Below are 24,552 nucleotides of genomic sequence, written 5' to 3' on the forward strand. Positions count from 1 at the left end.
CAACTACATGAGGAGACAGAACAAAGTGACTGCTGTAGATATGAGGTTTGTCGAAGGAATCATAAAACAACAGTTATCATTGTGTATAATTCTTAGAAAACTACCTCTATTACATCATAGCCACAATCTTTTTGTTTGGAGGAATTATTATCTTATTTCATTGTCAGAGTGGTTCCTTTATACACCTGAATACACAATGAATATTCAAGTCCACATACCAGTGTCCAAATAGTATTCATCAGTGAACTACAGACTCTCTTGCTACATGAGCTCATCACGTATAATTAAAGAAACTTTATTGCAATATATACTCACCGACAAAAGAGTGAGTGAGTAAGTATGGTTTTACGCCGCTTTTAGCAATATCACGGCAGGGGACACCAAAAATGGGCTACACACATTGTGCCCATGTCAGGAATCGAACCCGGTCTTCGGCATGAAGAGCGAACGCTTTAACCACTAGGCTACCTGACCACCCCCCAACAAAAGAAACGCTACTACCATACATGTTGGTTAATATATGAAGACTTACACATAATCAAGAGATATTAGATTTTCGATGCACAATTGAACATACTGGTGTAGTATGTGAATCAACACTCATGAACACATCACATGTGACGCCTTTGATCCATGACTATCAGTTACTTTGGATGTATCTAAATATTGGATTTAAAAGTACAGACAATCATTTTGCTGGTCCTGCTTTTTTAGTTCATAAAATGATTAATATAGAATTAACTTTGCCATTCCCCCCCGAAAAGATACCTGTTTGTGGTAAATTTGTTTTTTATTAATGCTGCATTCAGCAATATCCCAGCTACATGAAGAAGGCCTGTAACATATCATGATGTCTGGACCTGCATACTTAGTCACCGAGCCCACCGATTGCTGGGGGACCAATTCCAACCAGTATCCGTCCCTACGGGGGAAATGACGAAGTTGCTAAAATATCATTAGCTTAAATGCTTGTTTTGTTTAATAATGTGTATGTAAACTTCATTCAACAAATTCATAACAAACAACAAACACGTTTCTATAGTAACAGCCCATTTATTCATAAAGCCATGCATGGGATCGGGAAGCAACTTGTACAGGGGGGATAACTCTTGTCAGACCAGTGGAAAATATGAGGTAACCAGAAATATCCGAGTTCAAGATTCTCAACACTCACACATGAATCTGTTAACACAACAGTAACACGTTGTTGATGTCTATGTGTACAAACTATTTACAATTCATGTTTTGGCCAGTTACAAAAAAATACTCTTGTTTCTCATGACTTGAACGGACTTGGTAAGGAGGGTGGGTCATCTTTTGATATTTTACTTCTATTGTAGGCTACCATTCTGTGTAAGTATCGATCCTAATGTACGATACTGTCTCTTTTGTAGGCTACCATTCTGTGTAAGTATCGATCCTAATGTACGATATTGTCTCTTTTGTAGGCTACCATTCTGTGTAAGTATCGATCCTAATGTACGATATTGTCTCTTTTGTAGGCTACCATTCTGTGTAAGTATCGATCCTAATGTACGATATTGTCTCTTTTGTAGGCTACCATTCTGTGTAAGTATCGATCCTAATGTACGATATTGTCTCTTTTGGTGAAACCCCCTGCAGCTCCAAAATGTTAGATGCCGTAACAAAACGAAATTTGAATTGAAAATACAAATTAGGAGCGGGATGGTAATGAGATATTTATGTAAACACGCTTTAAGACCTGAACTCTATACCAACAGGGAATGGGTGAATACTCAGACTTAAAAAAAGGAATCAATACATTGTTCTCCGTTTATGAATTTTGAAAGACTAATGAAGACAGATGGCCATTTTTTATGTGTATGATCAGACAACAGATTCCTTGATCTTCAAGTAAAAATATCATCTTGACAAATGTTACTGATGCTTCAATAGCAGGAGAGACAAATGTAAGTTCTTCATCCTTGAAGCCAAGCCATGGTTGTCATTCTGGACCAAATCTGAACTATTTGATCTTCCATGGCTAGTGTTAACAGCTATTGACTCCAAGTCTATACAGAGTGCTTGGAATTCTGTTAAAGATGGACTTGCCTATAATAATTTTCCTGCTAAATTTTGTCTTCCTTTCCACAAATATCATTTCAATTTTTTTTTAATAACCCGACACAAAGCTGAAAATAGTTCATTATTATGGTTGTTATTAAACGTGAAGGTGGCAGTACATGAGAAACATCAGCTGATAAAATTCATTACATAATACATTCCTATGATCATAACAGAATTAGACAACAATGTATACATTAGATGAGGTATCTACTATTACATACACTAACAGATGGCAACAGAGCCCAGCAGAGAGTCTTAGTAATGGGTACATGATGTATGGCAGGTGCCAGGGATCGGATGAAGATTGATGGAGCATCCTCCTTGTCAACAGATGAATTCCAGTAACAATTTCATGACTTTGTGTTCAGAAACAACTTACAGCAAAAACAAACCATCCATTGAACTCCATGAAAAAACATTTTTTGGGTTTCATTTTCTAAAAAACTGAAATTGTAGACTGAAAATTTTGTTGATAAAATGGAAAGGATGGGCCTTTTAATCCGTTTTTATTTCAATATCATGAAATGTTAACTGATGATAACTGCTACCATTGATGGGATCGTAAAGGCAGGATACTTGTTCCAGTGTGGTAAAAGATGAAACAATGTTTGAGGTAGTATCTGCTGATTCATCAAGTTCATTCTAAAAATCTTAAAAACTAAGTTAACTACAATCTACATTTTCACAACAAGTCACGTTATGTCAGTGATATCAATGATATTGATCACAGATTACCATATCTTTAAATATTTCAAAGATAATATTTAATCAATGTAAAAACATTGTAAGCATATCAACAAAGTCTGGGAACTGTTGGATGTTGGATGAATTACAACAACAAAAAGACAGAAAGGAAACAGCTCTTGGAAAAGCCTCACTTTCAGATAGGTATCACACCTTTTCAAACATTATCTCAACTGCATAAAGTTTCATATGAAAGACAGATCAGACTTAAACAAAATAAATGAATTGGTTCTCAGGCAACGGCTTCTGAAAATGTAATGCGGAGAGGTGGTGTTTTTTGTTGTTCAAACTAATATGTAACCAAATAAACAGTTGTGTAAGCAAATAAACAGTTGTGTACAATCAACCTGGGGAAGGACTTCCTACATAAATGTATTCCTTGATGAGTAAAATACTGGAATAGAGTATTTGACTATTATTAGACTTGCAATATTTAAGGATATTTCTTTTTTTGTTTAAAATGGAAATAAAAATGAAATGTGCGGCTAACCTTATGATGATGCGGGCGGTGTCTGAGAACCAAGACTATTATTTATTTGTAGCCTTACACAGGCTTATCAACAAACAAGGCACGGATCACCTTACAAAGTTTGTAGACAGAAAACTTAACTAAAAATATTAACTTCGTATCAAAGAAATTGTCTATCTCAAGAAACGATTTGAAGAACTGCATTAGCAATAATCGACACAAAATGAAAAAAGAAGGAAACATTAATCCTTGAGCAATGAAGGAGTTGAAATACCGGTATATGGTGTTCTCCTGCAACAATATTGCCAGGAATTCTCCAACCTGTTTAAACTGATATCATTTGTGGACTCCCTTGTGACAGCGGCTCATCTGACGTCGCTCTGACATGCGTCACTGACAGAAATTATAGCCATTTCAGCACCGATGTCACGCCACATTCATCCCTCATTTCTTCCTGCCTTCATTATCTGTCTAACTTTCAGAGCAAGTAATCCAGGAACACATCATGTGAATAAATCCTAACAATGAAATAACTTTCTGAAAACATTCAAAATGCATTCAAAGAAATGGACATTTTGGCTAGGAATGAAATTAATGAGGCGTTTGTGTTGCTTGTTTCTTGCTTGACTGAGAAAAGGTACATTTTTGCTTATTATAAATCTGAGTCAGTGTTTGATATAAGTTCTATAATGAGCACCTGCACAGTATGAAGGGTTTACTGAGACATTACAATGATAGCATACTCGGACCATGCTTAAAAATACAAACATACACTTGAATACCACTGTACCATGTTTTTCATAAATGCTCCTTCAAATAAATAGCATAAAAATGTATCACATGCCATTATATGTTTTATCTAGACCTATATTTGTCCTTCGTGCTACGATCTGACTACGACCAGTCTATTATGACATAAAAAGCTGACTGTCAGATCAGCTTTCTCAAAACCGAACTTGCATGCAAAGTCAGCAGAGTAGTCTCCCTTGACAAGGGGAGTGGTCCCCCCTTGTGCGCGGCAGACTAGACATTGCTAAGGCATCCTCCTGATGATTGTGTAATGTTCACTTCTTTGCTGCCTCATCGTAGGCCTTCTTCAGTCTCTTCTTGAGTTCCCCCGGGAACCGGTCGTAGCAGAATTTGCATACAGGCTTCAGATCAAATTCAAAGAACTTGGTTCTGAAAATATTTACATGGAAAGTTGAGACTCCTTCACTCCATCCATATTGCAAATCAAAGTAGATAGCTGTGCTCCACATAATCTGTGGAGCCATGGAGTATATGTTTAATGAGTAATTTACACTGAGTCGTGATAGGTTTCTTCAGGTTTGTTGTTTGTTTGTTTGTTGTTTAACGCAACACTCAGCAATATTCCAGCTATATGAAGGCGGGCTGTAAATAATCGAGTCTGGACCAGGCAATCCAGTGATTGATGTCATGAGCATCAATCCAAGTAAGTTTCTTCAGGTATATTCCAAGGGTAACAGATACTTGACGGATTATGATAAGTGTGTTTGCAAGTAAAACCATGTGAAACTGACAAAGATATAACCATGTTTTACAGAAACCTATATGCTGACCTTGACCTTTGACTGACTTAAAAACTTTTTCACTAAAAATCCCCTATTCTAGAAAAGAGTATATACCAAGTTTAAAATGAAATTTATCAATATTTTGTGAAAAAGTGTATCCAGAAACTTTTTTGTGACAGACCTTTGACCTTTACATGACATGCTAAAATAATATCCCTGGGCCATCGGAAGAAGTCCATGGAGGAATAAAATCTTATGTCAATCATCTTTGGGTAGTTTGCCTTAGAAAAATCAGCAATTGCAGTCAGATTCCAACAAACCTAACAGCAGTTCCATTTCACAGGGCTGCTAATATTTTAATCATCAGTAATCATTTCAGCTTGTTACTAATTGAGTCTGCACCAGACAAACCAATGGATGAGAGCATGAACACAATTCCATGCAATCAACATGACATTACTGTCAATACACAAGAAGACACGTGCACAACCAGGAGGTGAGGTGAGGTGAAATTGGGTTTAACGTCGCGTCCAAGATTATTGCACTTATATAGCGACGTGCATGCACGTGTATGTGTGTGTGTGGCTGCTTGTACTAGTCCGGACTGATGCCGATTTATAGTGCTAGCTCACTGAGATACCATGCCGCAGATTAACATGAATACCCTACTCAGACACAGTATACTGACTCCGAGCCGACCAGTCCTTGTTTTTAGCCCCTTAATGCCGAGCGCCAGACAGGGTAACAACAAGTACAATCTTTTAACGTCTTTTTGTATGACGCGGCTCGGGATCGAACCCTGGACCTTCCGCTCTCCGGGCGGACGCTCTACCACAAGACCACGGAGGCGGTCGCACAACCAGGAAGGGATGTATCTAGGTGACGTCTCAGAGACAGACGTTCTTCCCCAACTATACCGCAAATGACAACCTCCGAATCTCATTAAAATCAGATCTTAGTCCTCGCTATCGCTAAACAAAGATCATCAAAGGACATCCCTTTACGGGTCACGTCAGAACGACCTTTCATCCAATCAGAGCGTAGCATACCAGATCATGAAAGTGACAGTCAGAATGTGTTTTCTAACCATGCAACCTTGAAAATGTTAACATTCTGTATTCCGAATGACAGTATGGCCCATATGACTGATTCAGTCAAAACCAAGTCTATCTCTCGCTTCCGTGGGAGGAGGAGGCGTTGCACAGTACGTGGAAAGCACTGCAATACAATCTCAACCATATATTAGACATTCCGGAATCGTCATTTGTTCAGTTTTAAAAATTTTAATAGAGAACTGTGTCAACATATTTTTCAAGCGTCGTCTGAAATGGAAGTCGCCAGTTTGAAATGAGTCCCATAAAGCTCAAGAAAGCTGCTCTCTAATTGGCTGATGTCGACTTCATGTTAGTCATTTCAGTGGTCGGTCAAAGTTAGCGAAAGGTGGGAAGCGAGAGACAGAAGATAATTTTGACGGAATCAGTCGTACGGGCCATAATTGTCATTTGGAATACCCCGTTTTAAAGTCTTTGAGATTGCATGATTAGAAAACTCATTCCGACTGTCACTTTCATGATCTGGTAAGCGACGCTTTGATTGGTCGGATGAAAGGTTGTCCCGTTATGGGATGTCCTCAGATCTTTGTTTAGCGGCAGCGAGAACTGAGATCTGATTTTACTGAGATTGCACAACCTCCCAAATTGGAACAATTGGAACAATTATTATATGACTTAGCAGTGTTGACTTGTACTTCACTGATAAAAGGACCGATAAGAAGAAAAAGGCTAAAATAAATAGCCCGACATTGCATTACATCTAAAATAAATAAATAAAGATTTTAAGCAGTCTGCCACAGATCCTCATTTTAATCATATCCCATGACAAGCAATCTGTTATAGGGATTGACCTGGGGCCCGAGGGCTCTATGCGGTAGTGACCCCTGAATGGACAAGAGTGCCCTCGACTTACTTCTGACTCATCTTGCGGTCGCAGATGGAGCAGGCAAAATGGTTGACACACCAGGCTTTGTTGAAGGCACTAAACACTGGAAACAGAAAAATAAAAACTACAATGTGATCATCCTTGATTATCCAGAGTATTATATTTCTCTTCTATCATGATAAACAACTTGGGCCGCGTTCCACAAAGTGATCATTGCACTACAAATTTTGTACGTCTATGTAAAAGTATGTGAGTTATGATCATCTTAGCACAACGATTGCTTTGTAGGACACATCTTCCCGAGGCAAGTGAGTTAACTAAAAAAGTCCAGTTTCCACGCTTGCCGAACTAGGCTGAAATTCCAGAGTTATATTTTGTCCAGACTAACAAAAGCAAAACTGTAAACAACATGGATTTCAACGTGCAGACTTCCGTCGCCTGCAGGATTTACAAAGCATGTGTACCATCACCTGGGCGTCGACAAATATACAGCGCGACATTTTGTTAATGCGAATGCAAGTGACGTAGGAGGTGAGACATAGGAGGGGCCTAACTCATGATAGCCACTGGTGGCGCTACGATCGAGCCTAGTTCTTGAAGGGTGGAAACTGGACCTTCATAGTCAGTTAACTCAACACCATGCTGCTTTATTCAGGCTGAAAACAAAGCTATGGCAGCCAAGGGATCCAGGGTATTGATCGTACGAGAAGATGTCTAAACTCTAAAGTGATTAAAGAAATTCCATCCACCTGAAGACTGGGGTGCAGGACTGATTCAAATCTAAACTTACTCACTCATTAGATATAAGTCCAATCAACACAAAATAATATTTGTATTTTAATAAATATATGTCAGAATTTATTGTTTAAAATATTCTAGACCAAGGTTGGTTGGTTTGTTGTGTCACGCCGCACTCAGCAATATTCCAGCTGTATGACGGCGGTCTGTAAATAATCGAGTCTGGACCAGAAAATCCAGTGATCAATATCATGAGCATTGATCCACGCAATTGGGATACGATGACATGCATCAACCAAGTCAGGGAGCCTGACCACCCGATCCCGTTAGTCGCCTCTCACAACAAACATAGTCGCCTTTTACGGCAAGCATGGGTTGCTGAAGACCTATTTGACCCCGGATCTTCACGGGTCTCGAGACCAAGAAATCTGATACACTTTGCATGTATTATGTGATAATGTCTTTCATCTTACCATCCCCGTTGATGATGTTGTTGCACACAAAACAGATGTTTCCAAACAGCTGAAAGACGATAGAAAGTTGATAAGTGATAAGCTTGACATCAAAGAATAATTTTCAGCTTTTCTGAAAGAATTATTTCCTGTTTCAGGGAAATTCCCATGATTAGAAATCATGCAAACAGGTTCTGTCAATATTTCCATTGAATACAAACAAATTGTAGAATTGTCTTAAGCCTTCATGTAAACATGATTCAGCGGAATTGTCTAGAATCCATCTGCATCTCAACAAGCTTTGTCCAGCGAAGCTGACTTTGGTTGTGAACCATGCAACATCAAGATGCTTTGTTCATCTTTAGAACAGATGTAAAGACAAACAACGAAACTCTGTCACGATGCGTCTCAATAGGGAGACACCATGCCTCTCAATGGTGGCCATCTAATCCACATTTCAGCCTGCTAATACAAGAAGAGTTAACGTCACTTGTTTGTTTGTTTGTTTGTTTGTTTGTTTGTTGTTTAACTCTGCACTCTGTATTATTCCAGCTATATGACGGCGGTCTGTAAATAATCAAGTCTGGATCAGACAATCTAGTGATTAATATCATGAGCATCAATCCACGCAATTGGTATCAATGACATGAATTAACCAAGTCAGCGAGCCTGACCACCCAATCCTGTTAGTCGCTTCTTACGACAAGCATAGTCGCCTTTTACAGCAAGTATGGGTTGCTGAAGACCTATTCTACCCTGGATCTTCATGGGTTAGTTAACTTCACTAATGGGGTCTCTTCAGACCTGGAACCTCTACGGGTCTACCTTGTAATGGTGATCTGAGACCATGTGACGTAGCACTTACTTGATGGTAGTGGAGTTCACAGTAGGCCAGACCTTTCTTCTCATAATGCCGAGTCCCCAAGAACGGCTTCTCACATTTTGCACAAACAAAATGCTGCAAAACAAGTACAACCCGTTTCACATACAGTAGACCATGGTTATAATGAATAGGATACCCACACAGTGGTAACTGTCACTTCATACAGTAGACCATGGTTATAATGAATAGGATACCCACACAGTTGGAACTGTCATTTCAGTTAGTTTGTTTGTTGTTTACCGCCACACTCAGCAATATTCCAGCTATATGATGGCTGTCTGTAAGTAATCGTGTCTGGACCAGACAGTTCAGTGATTGACATCATGAGCATCGATCCACGCAATTGGGATCGATGACATGTATCAACGAAGTCAGCAAGCCTGACCACCCGATCCCGTAAGTCGCCCTTTACGACAAGCATATTCGCCTTTTGCGGCAAGTATGGGTTGCTGCAGACCTATTCTACCCCGGAATCTTCACGGGTCGTCACTTCAGTATTACTGACAGAATCCCTCTGTTTTATCACATTCACCAAGTAAATTCTGTAGGACAAATTAACCACTATTGCAAACAGAATATGTTTTAAAAAGAAATCACAGGATCAAACCTGATCAGAAAAACTACCTAAATCATCAACTGTCAAAACACCTGCGTATGTTTATTATGATGTTAACGATCTTGCTTTGAACACTGTCATGTCTTATAGCTAAAATGGATAGAATTATCATAAAAACACCCGCATGTTATCAGAAATGAGCAGGCCACTGTAACTTGATAATGCCCTCATATTACTTGACGACGGGCTATTATCACGCCCGTTGTTAGGTGACGTCATAAGATAGGGATAGGTGACGTAACGTTCAATAGTGACGTCATCTGGTTGTTCTATGACGTTTCCATATTTGTAAAAGTGGGTCAGTGACATTCGTGTTGATTGCAGTAAATGTTTCAAAATCGACATTTTTTTCTTTTTATTTGATAACAAATTCCATCCATTTTAGCTATAATAACGGTAACGCTATTTTTCAGGGCATTATCATTTGCAGAAGCCCTCGGTCTTTTCAACTGCCCTCCTTCATCGGGCAGTTAATGGAAGACCTCGGACTTCTGCAAATGATAATGCCCTGAAAAATAGCGTTACCCTTATAATAATACTGCTCACACTAGGAATTCTACTCATGAAATGATCAAATGTCTATAGTCCACTGGACATTGCAATAACCATGTTTTGTCGTACCTAAGAGGGCAACAAATGAGGTATTCATTATAATATTAGCATTCAAATCATCATCATGTATTGGAACTGTAGACAGACTGACAATATAATCTGCAATTCAAATAGACTGAGTTTATCAACTTTCATTGTTGGTTTGTTGTTTAATGCAGCACTCAGCAATATTCCCGCTATATTCCCGCGGTCTGTAAATAATCGAGTCTGGACCCTTATCAACTTTCAGTCATATTAGCAATAACAATTACTGGTTGTAACGTCAGACAGACAGAAGATGACGTGTTGATGATGACTGAAGTCTCACCTCGACATGCCAAGACTTGCCTAGAGCGTGGACCACACGCTCCTCTATAGGACGTCTGAAACACAGATAAACATCACATAAACTCAGTTCAACTAGGAATCAGTCTGTACACACATTCACCTTAAGAAGAGATAGGCACTTGGGCCGCTTTTTGTCATTGAAAAAATGATTAAATGTGAAATGGTGGAATGGCCCTTCGTCTGGAAGGAAAAAACTCAGTCTTGATAAGTATCTCTTAGATAAGCTAACTTGTTGTTTCTGAGAAAACTTGCCCCCATTGCACAAATAACATGGACCAATTTCTGAACTCAGTCTTGACAAGTATCTCTTAGATAAGCATGCAGACTTTCATTCTTGTCGCCTCAGGAGTTTCTGAGAAAACTTGTCCCGAATTGCACACAATATGAGCTAAGTTTAAAAACATGGGGCAAGGGCCATAACTACGTATAAAAAATAATTTATGGAACCAATTTTCGAACAAAATCTTGACAAGTATCTCCTAGATAAGCATGCAAACTTTCATTCATTTAACTTCAATAGTTGCTTAGAAAACTTGTCCCCATTGCACACACTATGCACAAGTAAAATAACATGGGTCAAGGGCCGTAACTCTGTAAACAAATAATATTCAGGACCAATATTTCAATTCAATTTTTGACAAATATCTCTTAAATAAGCATGCCAAGTTTCCATCATGTAACTTCATTAGTTTTTTAGAAGACTTGTCCCCATTTCACGTAGTATGCACTAGGTTCAAAATCATGGAGCAAGGGCCATAACTCTGTAAAAATTAAATTTACAACATCAATTTTCGAACTCATTTGAGATCATGACCAATAACATCAGTGTGGATAATTTCATTCCTCTGACTTAAATAGTTTTTGAGAAACTGTGTCCTCTCTGAGAACAGGATGGACGGAAGGATGGAAGGATGGATGGACGAACTCCGTTCCAATATCCCCCGCTCACTTTGTGGCAGGGGATAACAAGTAATGAGTAATGAGGTCCAACATATTGTTTCTTATGAGGCTGAAATGTCCTCAACTGAGACACAATAATTAATAAATAACTTTTTTGTTTGTTTCATGCTGTATGAGCAATATTCCACCAATGTGATCAAGAATGCCTGAGAATAATCTGGACCAGACAAACCCGTGACTGAAAGAATGAGAACGATCCATACCGTTGTGGCACCAGGACTCTCAGTCATCTCGGTAATGGTCTTTCGTTGGCGTTTATGACCAACATGGCATACTTGGACCATGTTCAAGGGAACGCCCACTGGACACTTAACACGTAACTTCACAGCGCAATATGTCAACACCCTCTCTACGCACCTACAAGCTCCACAGATGGGTATTCCCATCTTGTTATGGCACCGCAGTACATCAACACCCTCTCTACGCACCTACAAGCTCCACAGATGGGTATTCCCATCTTGTTATGGCACCGCAGTACATCAACACCCTCTCTACGCACCTACAAGCTCCACAGATGGGTATCCCCATCTTGTTATGGCACCGTAGTACATCAACACCCTCTCTACGCACCTACAAGCTCCACAGATGGGTATCCCCATCTTGTTATGGCACCGTAGTACATCAACACCCTCTCTACGCACCTACAAGCTCCACAGATGGGTATCCCCATCTTGTTATGGCACCGCAGTACATCAACACCCTCTCTACGCACCTACAAGCTCCACAGATGGGTATCCCCATCTTGTTATGGCACCGCAGTACATCAACACCCTCTCTACGCACCTACAAGCTCCACAGATGGGTATCCCCATCTTGTTATGGCACCGTAGTACATCAACACCCTCTCTACGCACCTACAAGCTCCACAGATGGGTATCCCCATCTTGTTATGGCACCGCAGTACATCAACACCCTCTCTACGCACCTACAAGCTCCACAGATGGGTATCCCCATCTTGTTATGGCACCGCAGTACATCAACACCCTCTCTACGCACCTACAAGCTCCACAGATGGGTATCCCCATCTTGTTATGGCACCGCAGTACATCAACACCCTCTCTACGCACCTACAAGCGCCACAGATGGGTATCCCCATCTTGTTATGGCACCGCAGTACATCAACACCCTCTCTACGCACCTACAAGCTCCACAGATGGGTATCCCCATCTTGTTATGGCACCGCAGTACATCAACACCCTCTCTACGCACCTACAAGCTCCACAGATGGGTATTCCCATCTTGTTATGGCACCGCAGTACATCAACACCCTCTCTACGCACCTACAAGCTCCACAGATGGGTATTCCCATCTTGTTATGGCACCGCAGTACATCAACACCCTCTCTACGCACCTACAAGCTCCACAGATGGGTATCCCCATCTTGTTATGGCACCGTAGTACATCAACACCCTCTCTACGCACCTACAAGCTCCACAGATGGGTATCCCCATCTTGTTATGGCACCGCAGTACATCAACACCCTCTCTACGCACCTACAAGCTCCACAGATGGGTATCCCCATCTTGTCATGGCACCGCAGTACATCAACACCCTCTCTACGCACCTACAAGCTCCACAGATGGGTATCCCCATCTTGTCATGGCACCGCAGTACATCAACACCCTCTCTACGCACCTACAAGCTCCACAGATGGGTATCCCCATCTTGTTATGGCACTGCAGTACATCAACACCCTCTCTACGCACCTACAAGCTCCACAGATGGGTATCCCCATCTTGTCATGGCACCGCAGACAGTACAGCTCACTGCCCTTTTCCCTGGCGTCAGACTGGAGCTCCTGGCTGGAAGAGCAGTTATGGACATTATACACATCTGTCTCACTGAACAAACAGGGTGGGTGGGGAGTGAGTGGGTGTTAGACTAACATTTAGTCTATGAAATCCAAATTACACAATAGCCTTCTCGGCTCTAAAAAATGTAAAAACAAATTTCCCCATGCTGATTGTGGAATAGTGAGTGAGTGTGTGAGTTGGGTTTAACGCCGCTTTTAACAGTATTCCAGTTATATCAAGGCGTGTCAGCTTAATGTGGGAGGAAAAAGCCCAAAGTGATGCAGGTCTCAGACGTTTACCACTTCGGTGAAACCCACGAGCACGGGTATGGTGCTGACAAACCTAGAAACATAATTGGGGCGAACCGGAATTCGAACCCACAATCATAGGTTTCTGGTGTGCCCAAGGGACGCAACTCTGCACAGTGATTCGCAGCGCCTTAGACGACTGGGCCACCTGTGCCCCCGATTGTGGAATAGAGCTAGCTGGACTTGCTTTTGTATACGTTTCTAGAATGTTTTTCTTTTTCATAAAATAAATATATTCCACAGTCATGGTGCAGGACTAAATGGGTGTGGGGGTAGTTGAGTGGCTAAGTGAGTGATGCCAAAAGGCCTTGGTTTGATTCACAATATGTATAAAATGTGTGAACCCTAATTTTTGTGTCCCCTGCCCCTATTAAATATTGCGAAAAGAGGCACAAACAAGTATTTGTCACAGAGTGACGAAATATCCCCCGCCTGTACACCATACTACCAAATATGAAGACAATCCAGCGATTAGTTCTTGAGATATTGTGGCAACACCGTTTTCCAACTCCAAAAACAGATTTGCCTGCTGTGACCTTGAAAATGGGGTCAAGGTCACCAAATCTGACAGGTGTATGCGGTGTCTGTATATACACTATAGTTCCAAATATGAAGACAATCCAGCGATTAGTTCTTGAGATATCGCGGCAACACCGTTTTCTAACTCCAAAAGCAGATTTGCCTGCTGTGACCTTGACAATGGGGTCAAGGTCACCAAAACCGACTGGTGTCTGCAGTGTCTGTATATACACCATAGTTCCAAATATGAAGACAATCCAGTGTTTAGTTCTTGAGATATCGCGGCAACACCGTTTTCCAACTCCAAAAGCAGATTTGCCTGCTGTGACCTTTAAAATGGGATCAAGGTCACCAAAACCGACTGGTGTCTGCGGAGTCTGTATATACACCATAGTTCCAAATATGAAGACAATCCAGAGTTTAGTTCTTGAGATATCGCGGCAACACCGTTTTCAAACTCTAAAAGCAGATTTGTCTGCTGTGACCTTGAAAATGGGATCAAGGTCACCAAAACCGACTGGTGTCTGCGGAGTCTGTATATACACCATAGTTCCAAATATGAAGACAATCCAGTGTTTAGTTCTTGAGATATCGCGGCAACACCGTTTTCCAACTCCAAAAGCAGATATGCCTGCTGTGACCTTGAAAATGGGGTCAAGGTCACCAAAACCGACTGGTGTCTGCGGAGTCTGTATATACACCATAGTTCCAAATATGAAGACAATCCAGTGTTTAGTTCTTGAGATATCGCGGCAACAAACAGGTGGGACGTACGGACGTACGGACGGACGGACGTACGGACAGACGGACGTACGGACAGACGGACGTACGTACGGACGTACGGACGGTCGTGAATACTATATCCCCCGCTTCGCGTTTTCGCGCGGCGGGGGATAAAAACACTCACTCACGAAACATCCCATCAGATCCCCAACAGATATGATTGGAGTCTGTTTCAATCTCTATGTGAATAGGACGCAATATTTAGCACCTGGTAAACCCCTGTATTGATGTTGGGAGATGTATGGTGCAAACATGCAAGGGTTTACCTTGGTCAGTATATTTGCAAGTCCTGGGGACTTTGGTAATACATTTTAGAGCTTCGAGGCATACAACTGTACCATCAACAAATACAATACAAAGTATGACGTCCTATGCATATTATAGATACTGACTTCCTTGTTTGAAACAAAACTTAGTGACTGATTGAAGAAAATCTTAATTATTTTTATGAGCAATGCTCCATGCCGTTGTGGTAGGCTGACACCATATCAACAAAGTCACCCAATCTCATTAAAATCAGATCTTAGTTCTCGCTATCGCTAAACAAAGATCTGAGGACATCCCATTTCAGATCACATCAGAATGACCTTTCATCCGACCAATCAAAGAGTCGCTTACCAGATCATGAAAGTGACAGTCGGAATGTGTTTTCTAACCATGCAACCTCGAAAACGTTAAAACTGTGTATTCCGAACGTCAGTTACGGCCCCTACGACTGATTCTATCAAAATTATCGTCTGTCTCTCACTTCCGTAGGATAAACATTGCAACGGAGGAGGCGTTGCACAGTATGTGGGAAGCACTGCCATACAATTGCAACCATATATTAGTCACTCCGGATTTTCAGTTTTCAAAATTTTAATCAAGAACTGTGTCAACATATTTTTCAAGCATAGTCTGAAATGGAAGTCGCCAGGTTGAAACGAGTCCCGTAAAGCTCGAGAAAGCTGCTTTCTCATTGGCTGATGTCGACTTCTTGTTATTCCTTTCAGTGGTCGGTCAAAGTTCGGAAAAGGTCGTTCTGACGTGACCTGTAATGGGATGTCCTCAGATCTTTGTTTAGCGGCAATCGGAACTTGGATCTGATTTTAATGAGATTGCCAAGTCACCAAGCTAGACCACCCGATCCCTTACATCGCCTCTACCACAAGGACCTATGGAACCAAGTCGAACCCCGGATTCCCCATAGGTTCCCAGTTCAGTCAACTCTTACAACTGACATGCTGGCGGTACATTCAACCCCAGGTCCCCCCAGGCCTTGAGTACATACCCACAGGAGTGGCAGTTGAAGTGGTAGGGGTGATATGCCTCCCCCTTGAACTTGATGTGCCCCTCCTCAATTATTGAGCTGAAACAATCAGAATACAGAACATTTCAAACAGGAAGTCAAAAACAATTTTCAGTAATTGTACTTCTCAATACCAAACAACATTTCCAGGTATTCTTAACATTAAAAACAACTACAACATAGAGAAGTCTACATAGTCATGATCATCTTAGCACTAAGATGGGTGAACCATAGTCCACTTGTACAGAGTGGTCTTAGTACTAAGTCATCATCACCCTGCCACTTTAACACGGTTGGTTTGCTGTTTAACGCCGCTCTCCGCAATATTCCAGCTATATGACAGCGGTCTGTAAAAAATCCAGTCTGGACCAAACGATCCAGTGATTTATATCATAAGCCTAGATCCACGCAATCGGGATCGATGACATGCATAAACCAAGTCAGCGAGCCTGACCACCCAATCCTGTTAGTCGCCTTTTATGACAAGCATAGTCGCCTTTTATGGCAAGCATGGGTTGCTGAAGACCTATTCTACCCCGGATCTTCAGGGATCCTTTAAAACAGTCAGGATGGACATCAAGGCTTCCTCACTCGAGATGACCTCAATGACCTACAATGGTCACAACGGGGATCTGTGACTAAAAGGTCTGTAACAAGTGTTCCAAGGTTTGCTGTGTCAACACGTTAACATTGATGATGAATCAACAGATTTGATATTCTTGTCTGTGGGACAGGGAAGCCTGTTTGTTTTTTTATAAGAAAAACAACCTGTTGCCAAAATAATGGAAACAATTTTTACAAACCAAAAACATTCTTCACTGGATGTGTAAGAAATTGGTACATGATTTGACCTACTGGCACTTGTGGCAGACATATTTGCCAAGTCCTTTGGCTTTTTCTTTGGCGTTACACTCTCGACACAGTGCCCTGTTGGCGTTCTTGACGAAGCCGGCATCCGCCAGAGGTCCAGTACACAGCTCACAGCGGAAGCAGTCTGGGTGCCAGCTGTTGTTCATAGCCTTGATAACGCGGCCGATGATGAACTCGCCTGGAACAGTATACTTCTCATGAAGTAGAAAACTAAAACAGTTCTCTAAGAGTATCTTAACAAAGTGAGTGAGTGAGTATGGTTTTACACTGCTTTTAGCAATATTCCAGTAATATCACAACAGGGGACACCAGAAATCGGGAATCGACCTTGGGTCTTCAGTGTGACGAGCAAAAGCTTTAACCACTAGGCTACCCTAATAAGAGAGACTATTGAGTAAAATAGACTTTATAAAACTCAAACCCAGTGAGATGCTTATATTCTAAAACCTGTGGTTGATAGTGTCGGCAACAATACAGTTGTCAACTATGGCTGATGGGGTACAACGACAGAAATCAATCACGTCACTGAGCCTGACCACTATATCCATTACCATCTTCCTGAGGCAAGGGAGTTAACTGACTGAAAAAGTCCAGTTTCCATCGTTGCCGAACTAGGCTGGAATTTCTGGGCTGGTTATCTTATGATAACCATAATCAGGTGAGCACCTTGATTAAAAACATAAAATGATATTGAAAATACCCGTTGAAACCGAGTTGGTGGTACACACACTTTGCAAATCCTGCAATCGACAGAAATCTGCACATGCAGATTACAAACTCGATGTCCGTTTTGTTTCGCGACTTTGATTGGACAATGATAAGACTCGTTAGTCCAGGCAAAATATAACTCCATAATTCCAGCCTAGTTCGGCAAACATGGACTTTTATTATCAGTTATCTCCCTTGCCTCGGGAAGATGTTCCATTATGTGGCCTTTCAGGACCAGATGGGTTGCTGTGATCCCCTCTGACCTGGAATCTCCACGGATCCCTAAACACTGACTACTGCTACAGTGTCTGTGCATCTGTCACACTCACCACAGCTTCCGCAGCAGGGGGCGAAGAGGACGTGGAAGTCATGTTCACAATACTTCCTGCCCTCGTACTGAAACACAGGAACAATGCTGGGTCAACTGGGTCTCATACACACTGCAATCATGTCATTGTCAGTTTTTTGTAAAAAATAACAATGTTCCCTGTATGTCATGCAAAAATATGTAGGTCACCCCAAATATTGTTTGCCACCAGCATTCAGAGACTGTGATTAAAACAAAAAAGGGCGATACTCGTAACATATTACTTTCCGATGGCGGTTTTCAACTTGATATCATGTTCATAGCTTCAGCTAATGATGTATTCAAAACGTCACATACAGTGGTTTCCGAGGGATGTCCAAATGATCAAACAAGGGCCATTACTCAGTGAAACATTAAATCTGTATGCTGGGTATCCAACTTCGTCTACATATGTATCCCATAATGCTCAATGCAAAATGTCATTCTTGAATCAACGTGCGTGTGGCTGCTAGTACTAGTCCAGACTTATGCCAGTTTTATAGTGCCAGCCCACTGACATACCAGGCTGCAGTTTAACAAGAATACCCCACTCAGACACCTCTTACTGACTTTGAGCAAACAAGTCCTTGTTTTATTCTGTTAATACTGAATGCCAGGCAGGGCAACAAGTACCATCCTTTAGCGTCCTCTGGTATGACACAGCGAGTGAGTGAGTGAGTGAGCTGGCTGGGTTTAAGACCGCTTTTAACAGTATTCCAGTTATATCACAGCGTGTCAGCTTAATGTGGGAGGAAAGCCCGAAACCACTTCGGTGAAACCCACAAGCACGGGTATGGTGCTGACAAACCTAGAAACATAATCGGGGCGAACCGGGATTCGAACCCACAATCATAGGTTTCTGGCGTGCCTAAGGGACACAACTCTGCACAGCGAATCGCAGTGCCTTAGACAACTGCCCCCCCTCGACATTCAATAAGTACTGCGGCATACACAACATTTAAACAATCATTCATTACACTGATGACAGGATTCTGGCACAACTAAGGGACATAACTCTACACACCAAATTGTGGCTCCTCAGACGATTGTGCTCCTAGGCTATAAACAAATAGTCAATACCGCTGCAACCAAACTGCAACAGGTTGCCGTAAACTAATCCCTTCCTGATCAATTTACCACAAATACTACAAACATAATGATTGTTGATTCACTTAATGGTCATGTAACGTGTTACATCACTTGGCAGAACAAACACAATCAATTCTTGCAGTAGACCCGGCAATACATGGCATGCCCAGCTATGATGGTTGTGATAAATGCACATGATTGATGCAGCATGTACAGCCAGTGTGGAACAGCCTGTTTATTGATGGAAGGGACGCTGCAACGTACCTCATAGAAAATCCCCTCCGGGAATGGTTGAAAGCACTGGGCACAGCTGACAAAACAAAAATATTGTAATTATTGATTTCATCACCATGGTTACATTACTTTCTCAAGCTAACAAGCATGTTAGGTCATGCTGACATTATGAAAGGAAACTGACTTTTATTGATGTTAGATGCCTTGTTTTGAAACATATTGTCAATATATCAGCCAAAGTACAAATCTTAATAAAGGATTACTTTAGACTTGGGAAAGTATGCAAATATATACTCCCACATGATGAATGTAATCTTTTATAACATGCCAATATTTAGTAGATAAATGGGGACTTACGCCACAGTCAGAATTATCATAGCTATATCATGTAAGCTACCACAAACCAGTGGTTGATAGTGTGAGCATCGATCCACAGGCAGGGTACAATGACACAAAGTCAGGTGACATTTGAATGTCTTCCCAGCACTCATTGTGACCACCCAATCCCCTTGTCAGTCCACACGAGCTACTCCCTCCAACTAGCATCCCCACTAGTAAATCAAACGAAATACCTTCGTGATGACACATTTACTTTTAAATGACCTTCTGTTCTTGACTTTAGCCACTGATCCAAAGCCCGAGTCCAGTAAAATTCCATTTGGTCAAGCAAGCTCAGCTAACGTAAGTCCATAATAACACGAAAATCTACTGACAATGATGCTGATAAACAAGTTTGGACTTGTTGATGTTTCGGTGTGGACGTTTTGGTTTTCAGATGTACATTTAGCATTAGTAGCAGAACTTCTCCTCAGTTCTTGCTGAAGAAACGGCTCTAAATTATGAAATTGAAATTATTTTTAAGCAAGCTGCTTTACCTCAAATATTTCATGTATTTGTATTTTTCTACTTCTATCGAACAAGTGACTTATTCAAAACACAAACTACACATTCAAACATTTAGTAAACAAAACAATACTATGTGCAATCAACAACAAGTCACAAAAGATGAGACTGTGCAAAACGCTTCTTTAAATCTCCGACATAAAAAGATACAGAATGACACAATATGACATGTAGACCATGAGAATGTTTAGAAGCAGTGCATATATGAAGCCAAGCTAAGTCAGGCATAGACACCAGCACCAAACCAAAATCTAAAAACTTCTAAACAAAATATTCTATTCTACTACCAAATTTTATGATTCACATCTATCTTACACACACTACATCTGAAAATTACAAAAAATGGTGTTAATTTGTGATTATATATACTCTGGACAATGAATAAAATAGGGCACATATTTATGTTTATGAATTTAAAGAGTCAAAATTTTCAAAATGGGTTTCAGTGGGTTAAGCATTAGAGAGGATACACAGAAGGGGTGGGATGATGATATGGGACACTGACAGGTAGATGGGTGGGTGGTTAGTGCAGATTACAAAAGGTAATCAAATCTTGACCAGACAAACCAGTGGTCGAAAGAGCGAGCATCGATGTAACCACACATGGAGCTGGTGTCAGATATACACCATGGTGACCCCTCAGCCTACATCTGTAGTTAGGCATTGTGGCCAGCCAATCTTTTTGGTGCCAATAAAAGCAGGATCTGACCAAAACCACCACAGCAGCACTGATGAATGCATCCTCGATGATCCAGGGCAGTGTGTCTCAATCCCATACCCCGGGCCCATTTGCCACCATAGCTTCATTTCGGAAGCTACAGTGAGTCAGGGTACTCATCATCATACAGTGGATACATTGTAGCTATTTGTTGCACACAGCAATATTCCAGCTATATGACCGTTAATAATCGAGTCAGTAAGTGACATCATGAGCATCGATCTACACAATTGGGATACGATGACATGCATCAACCAAGTCAGCGAGTCTGACCACCCAATCCCGTTAGTCGCCTTTAACGACAAGCAGTCACCTTTTACGGCAAGCATGGGTTGCTGAAGACCTATTCTAACCAGGATCTTCAATGGTCGGAGATATTAAACCCTGGATTATCGTGGATGTGCTGAATGTTGGATGGAAAGATTCCAGGAGTGGGAGATGATAGGGATTAGGTTGGGTTGGGGAAGCAGATTGGTCATGGATGTGGATGTGGATGTGGATATGGATGATCAGTTGTGCCAGAATACCCAAATGACAATTTCTGCAACAATCTATCAACACAAACCTGCACCTTAAACATTCTGATCTGGACAATCCAAGTGTTTTCTTACAAGGCTTTCAACCAATCAGAGACCAGGTACTTACACAAAACATGACGGATGCCAAACTTGGCCGTGGTAGTTAACCATTTGTTCTTGTGCCTCAATATCCTCTCCGCATTTAGAGCACATGGCCCCTCGCGGCTCACTGGATCCATTGCTGTTAGATTCAGATATGAAATGGGTGATGGCATGAAGAATACATTGTTAAACAGCCCCAAGCCAGAATATTACAAAGCAATGGTCCAAAACCAATACATAATTCTGTAGATACAAGATGCATTAAGGATACAATATTACATGCAAATGGTGTTGAATTCATAATAACTGTTTGAAAACTTTGAAATCCTCTATTTTGAATCAAGGGGAGGTAACTCAACATGAGATATGGACACATTATCAAGGGAAGATAACTCCTACACAAAAAGTTAATAAATTTTGTAATTACAAAATTTCATATGTTTCTCAATTTTCGTTTGGTTTTCAAAAATGTTATATAGTATGTCCTCAACACATTGTTAACATCTCAGAGTAGAGGTGTTGGCAAATATCATTTCATGCTGTGAAAATCAAGGGCAGATTTCAAGGTTCTGATTGGAATCTCCTTGGAATAACAAAACACATATCAACTTCATGCATTAAATATTTACATCTGTTAACAAAATCAAATTTTCTAGACGTTAGAATTTTATACAAGCACATAACATGTATACTGCCAGATATTTTATAAAATCAAGAATTTATTTTACATTAGATACAATGCAACTTTTGAATTTTTGAATTTTACTTCCGAAATGTAAAATTTATTACACTTTCATCATGATCATACATGACCAAAAGAGAGGCCAGATTTGTAAATTAAACACAAATAATGTCTTGTTTTTAGTGAAAATAACTGGCTGTTGTTATGAAATCCAATTGGCCTATTGTACAACAGCTGCAGAGAGTCTATAAAGGACAACTTATCTACAACAGTACTACATGAAACCAGTACGAGGAATGAATGGTGCGCCACAATGCGGAACAAAAAAGCCGATCAAGTAGAAATAAATACATTCAAATGCTACATGCATGAGTAGGTTTATTATCCTATAGGCTGTTAAATGTTATATCAAGCTGACAATAAAAATAAAAAGCCTTTGAGAGAATTAGTATCATACTTTTGAAGATTAAAAAAATATTAGATTAGATTTCAGTTGATGAAATATCATGAAAGATGCATCGCTTATGTGTGTATATAATATTGTAAACTCCCTTACAGGACCATGTTAGTGTAGGTTCATGTCACTGAATGCATGTCCATGCTTGTCATGCTAATGCAGTAGCCTGTTACAGGTTGTTAAAGCTTGTCAGTGATTATATAGATGATTTTAATGGGTGGATGGAGTGGGCAAATGTGTTTTGTTGACACTGTCGCTGGCGATATTCAGCATCATATTGACGGTTTATATAATCCAGTCTAGACCTGACAAACCAGTGGTTGACGTGATGATCATCAATCGGCCCATCAGAGTCAGAAACCACACAATCAGGTTACATTTTGTCACCTCCTATCTAAACTTAGTGAGGTCTCATAATAATGGATATGGATGGAGTGACTGCTGAGAAAGATGGACGTTGGATGTTAAGTCATTTGCTGGATGGTCAGACGTTTAGCAGACTGATACACTGAGTGAAGGATGGATGGACAAAGGGATTAACAAAACAGCTGTCAATGAGTAAAAGATATTTTAGCTACACAGTTGGTTCATGAAAAATTCAAAGAAGACTCAAATTAATTTTCAAGAATCTTTTAAATGTTGCAGACCGAGGGCCGTCTTTCAGATTGACTTAATCAAAGAATTGATGAAAGAATGGATGAATACATGGTGATCAATTGATCAACGTGGAAGTGTGAGTGAGTGAGTTGGGTTTAATGCCGCTCTTAACAGTATTCCAGTTATATCACGGCATGTCAGCTTAATGTGGGAAAAAGCGATGCACCAGGTCTCAGACGTTGACCACTTTGGTGAAACCCACATACACGAATATGGTGCTGACAAACCTCAAAACATAATCGGGGCGAACCGGGATTGGAACCCACATAGCATGGAAGTACGTAGAGGGTCATAGTTAAGTGGGTGTGTGAGTGTTCTGTTTCTCAGTCCTATCTTGAATTCTCAGCTCAATGGGGGAGGAAATTCCATGTCACACAGGTCATGGACTTTTCACAATTTGTGAATCCAATCTGCAGCACCCGGGGCCCATGTGACACCACAGGATTAGCAGATGTCAGCACCCTGGACACGTGTGACACCACAGGATGAGCAGATGTCAGCACCCTGGACACATGTGACACCACAGGATGAGCAGATGTCAGCGTCCGGGGCACATGTGTCACCACAGGATGAGCAGATGTCAGCACCCTGGACACATGTGACACCACAGGATGAGCAGATGTCAGCACCCTGGACACTTGTGTCACCACAGGATGAGCAGATGTCAGCACCCTGGACACATGTGTCACCACAGGATGAGCAGATGTCAGCACCCTGGACACATGTGTCACCACAGGATGAGCAGACGTCAGCACCCTGGACACATGTGTCACCACAGGATGAGCAGATGTCGGCACCCTGGACACATGTGTCACCACAGGATGAGCAGATGTCGGCACCCTGGACACATGTGTCACCACAGGATGAGCAGATGTCGGCACCCTGGACACATGTGTCACCACAGGATGAGCAGATGTCGGCACCCTGGACACATGTGTCCACTACCACATGTGTCACCACAGGATGAGTAGCTGTCAGCCACCTGGACACATGTGTCAGCACAGGATGAGTAGATGTCAGCACCCTGGACACATGTGTCACCACAGGATGAGCAGATGTCAGCACCCTGGACACATGTGTCACCACAGATGAGCAGATGTCGGCACCCTGGACACATGTGTCACCACAGGATGAGCAGATGTCGGCACCCTGGACACATGTGTCACCACAGGATGAGCAGATGTCGGCACCCTGGACACATGTGTCCACTACCACATG

The 24,552-nt window shown here is 41.3% G+C and overlaps 1 protein-coding gene across 6 annotated transcripts in view; it reads right to left on the reverse strand.

Moving 5' to 3' along the window:
• Nucleotides 1-1,037: 1,037 nt before the first annotated feature.
• Nucleotides 1,038-24,552, reverse strand: part of LOC124152641 (LIM and senescent cell antigen-like-containing domain protein 1) — a 59,190-nt gene continuing 35,675 nt past the window's right edge. For 3 of the 6 annotated variants that reach the window (XM_046525640.2, XM_046525639.2, XM_046525637.2), the window contains exons 3-13: nucleotides 21,564-21,677; nucleotides 19,328-19,373; nucleotides 17,958-18,024; nucleotides 16,906-17,098; nucleotides 16,033-16,110; nucleotides 13,066-13,161; nucleotides 10,380-10,434; nucleotides 8,827-8,919; nucleotides 7,983-8,031; nucleotides 6,799-6,874; nucleotides 1,038-4,480 (exon numbers count right to left, since the gene is read on the reverse strand). In XM_046525640.2, coding sequence (XP_046381596.1) covers nucleotides 4,366-4,480; nucleotides 6,799-6,874; nucleotides 7,983-8,031; nucleotides 8,827-8,919; nucleotides 10,380-10,434; nucleotides 13,066-13,161; nucleotides 16,033-16,110; nucleotides 16,906-17,098; nucleotides 17,958-18,024; nucleotides 19,328-19,373; nucleotides 21,564-21,677 — 982 coding nt within the window. In that variant the 3' untranslated portion in view covers nucleotides 1,038-4,365. The remainder of the gene's footprint in view (nucleotides 4,481-6,798; nucleotides 6,875-7,982; nucleotides 8,032-8,826; nucleotides 8,920-10,379; nucleotides 10,435-13,065; nucleotides 13,162-16,032; nucleotides 16,111-16,905; nucleotides 17,099-17,957; nucleotides 18,025-19,327; nucleotides 19,374-21,563; nucleotides 21,678-24,552) is intronic. The other 3 variants (XM_046525642.2, XM_046525641.2, XM_046525638.2) reach the window with 1 other exon arrangement.

Source organism: Haliotis rufescens, unplaced genomic scaffold (assembly GCF_023055435.1).
Source record: "Haliotis rufescens isolate VD_foot unplaced genomic scaffold, xgHalRufe1.0.p SCAF_9, whole genome shotgun sequence".
In the NCBI taxonomy this organism is placed as follows: Eukaryota; Metazoa; Mollusca; class Gastropoda; order Lepetellida; family Haliotidae; genus Haliotis; species Haliotis rufescens.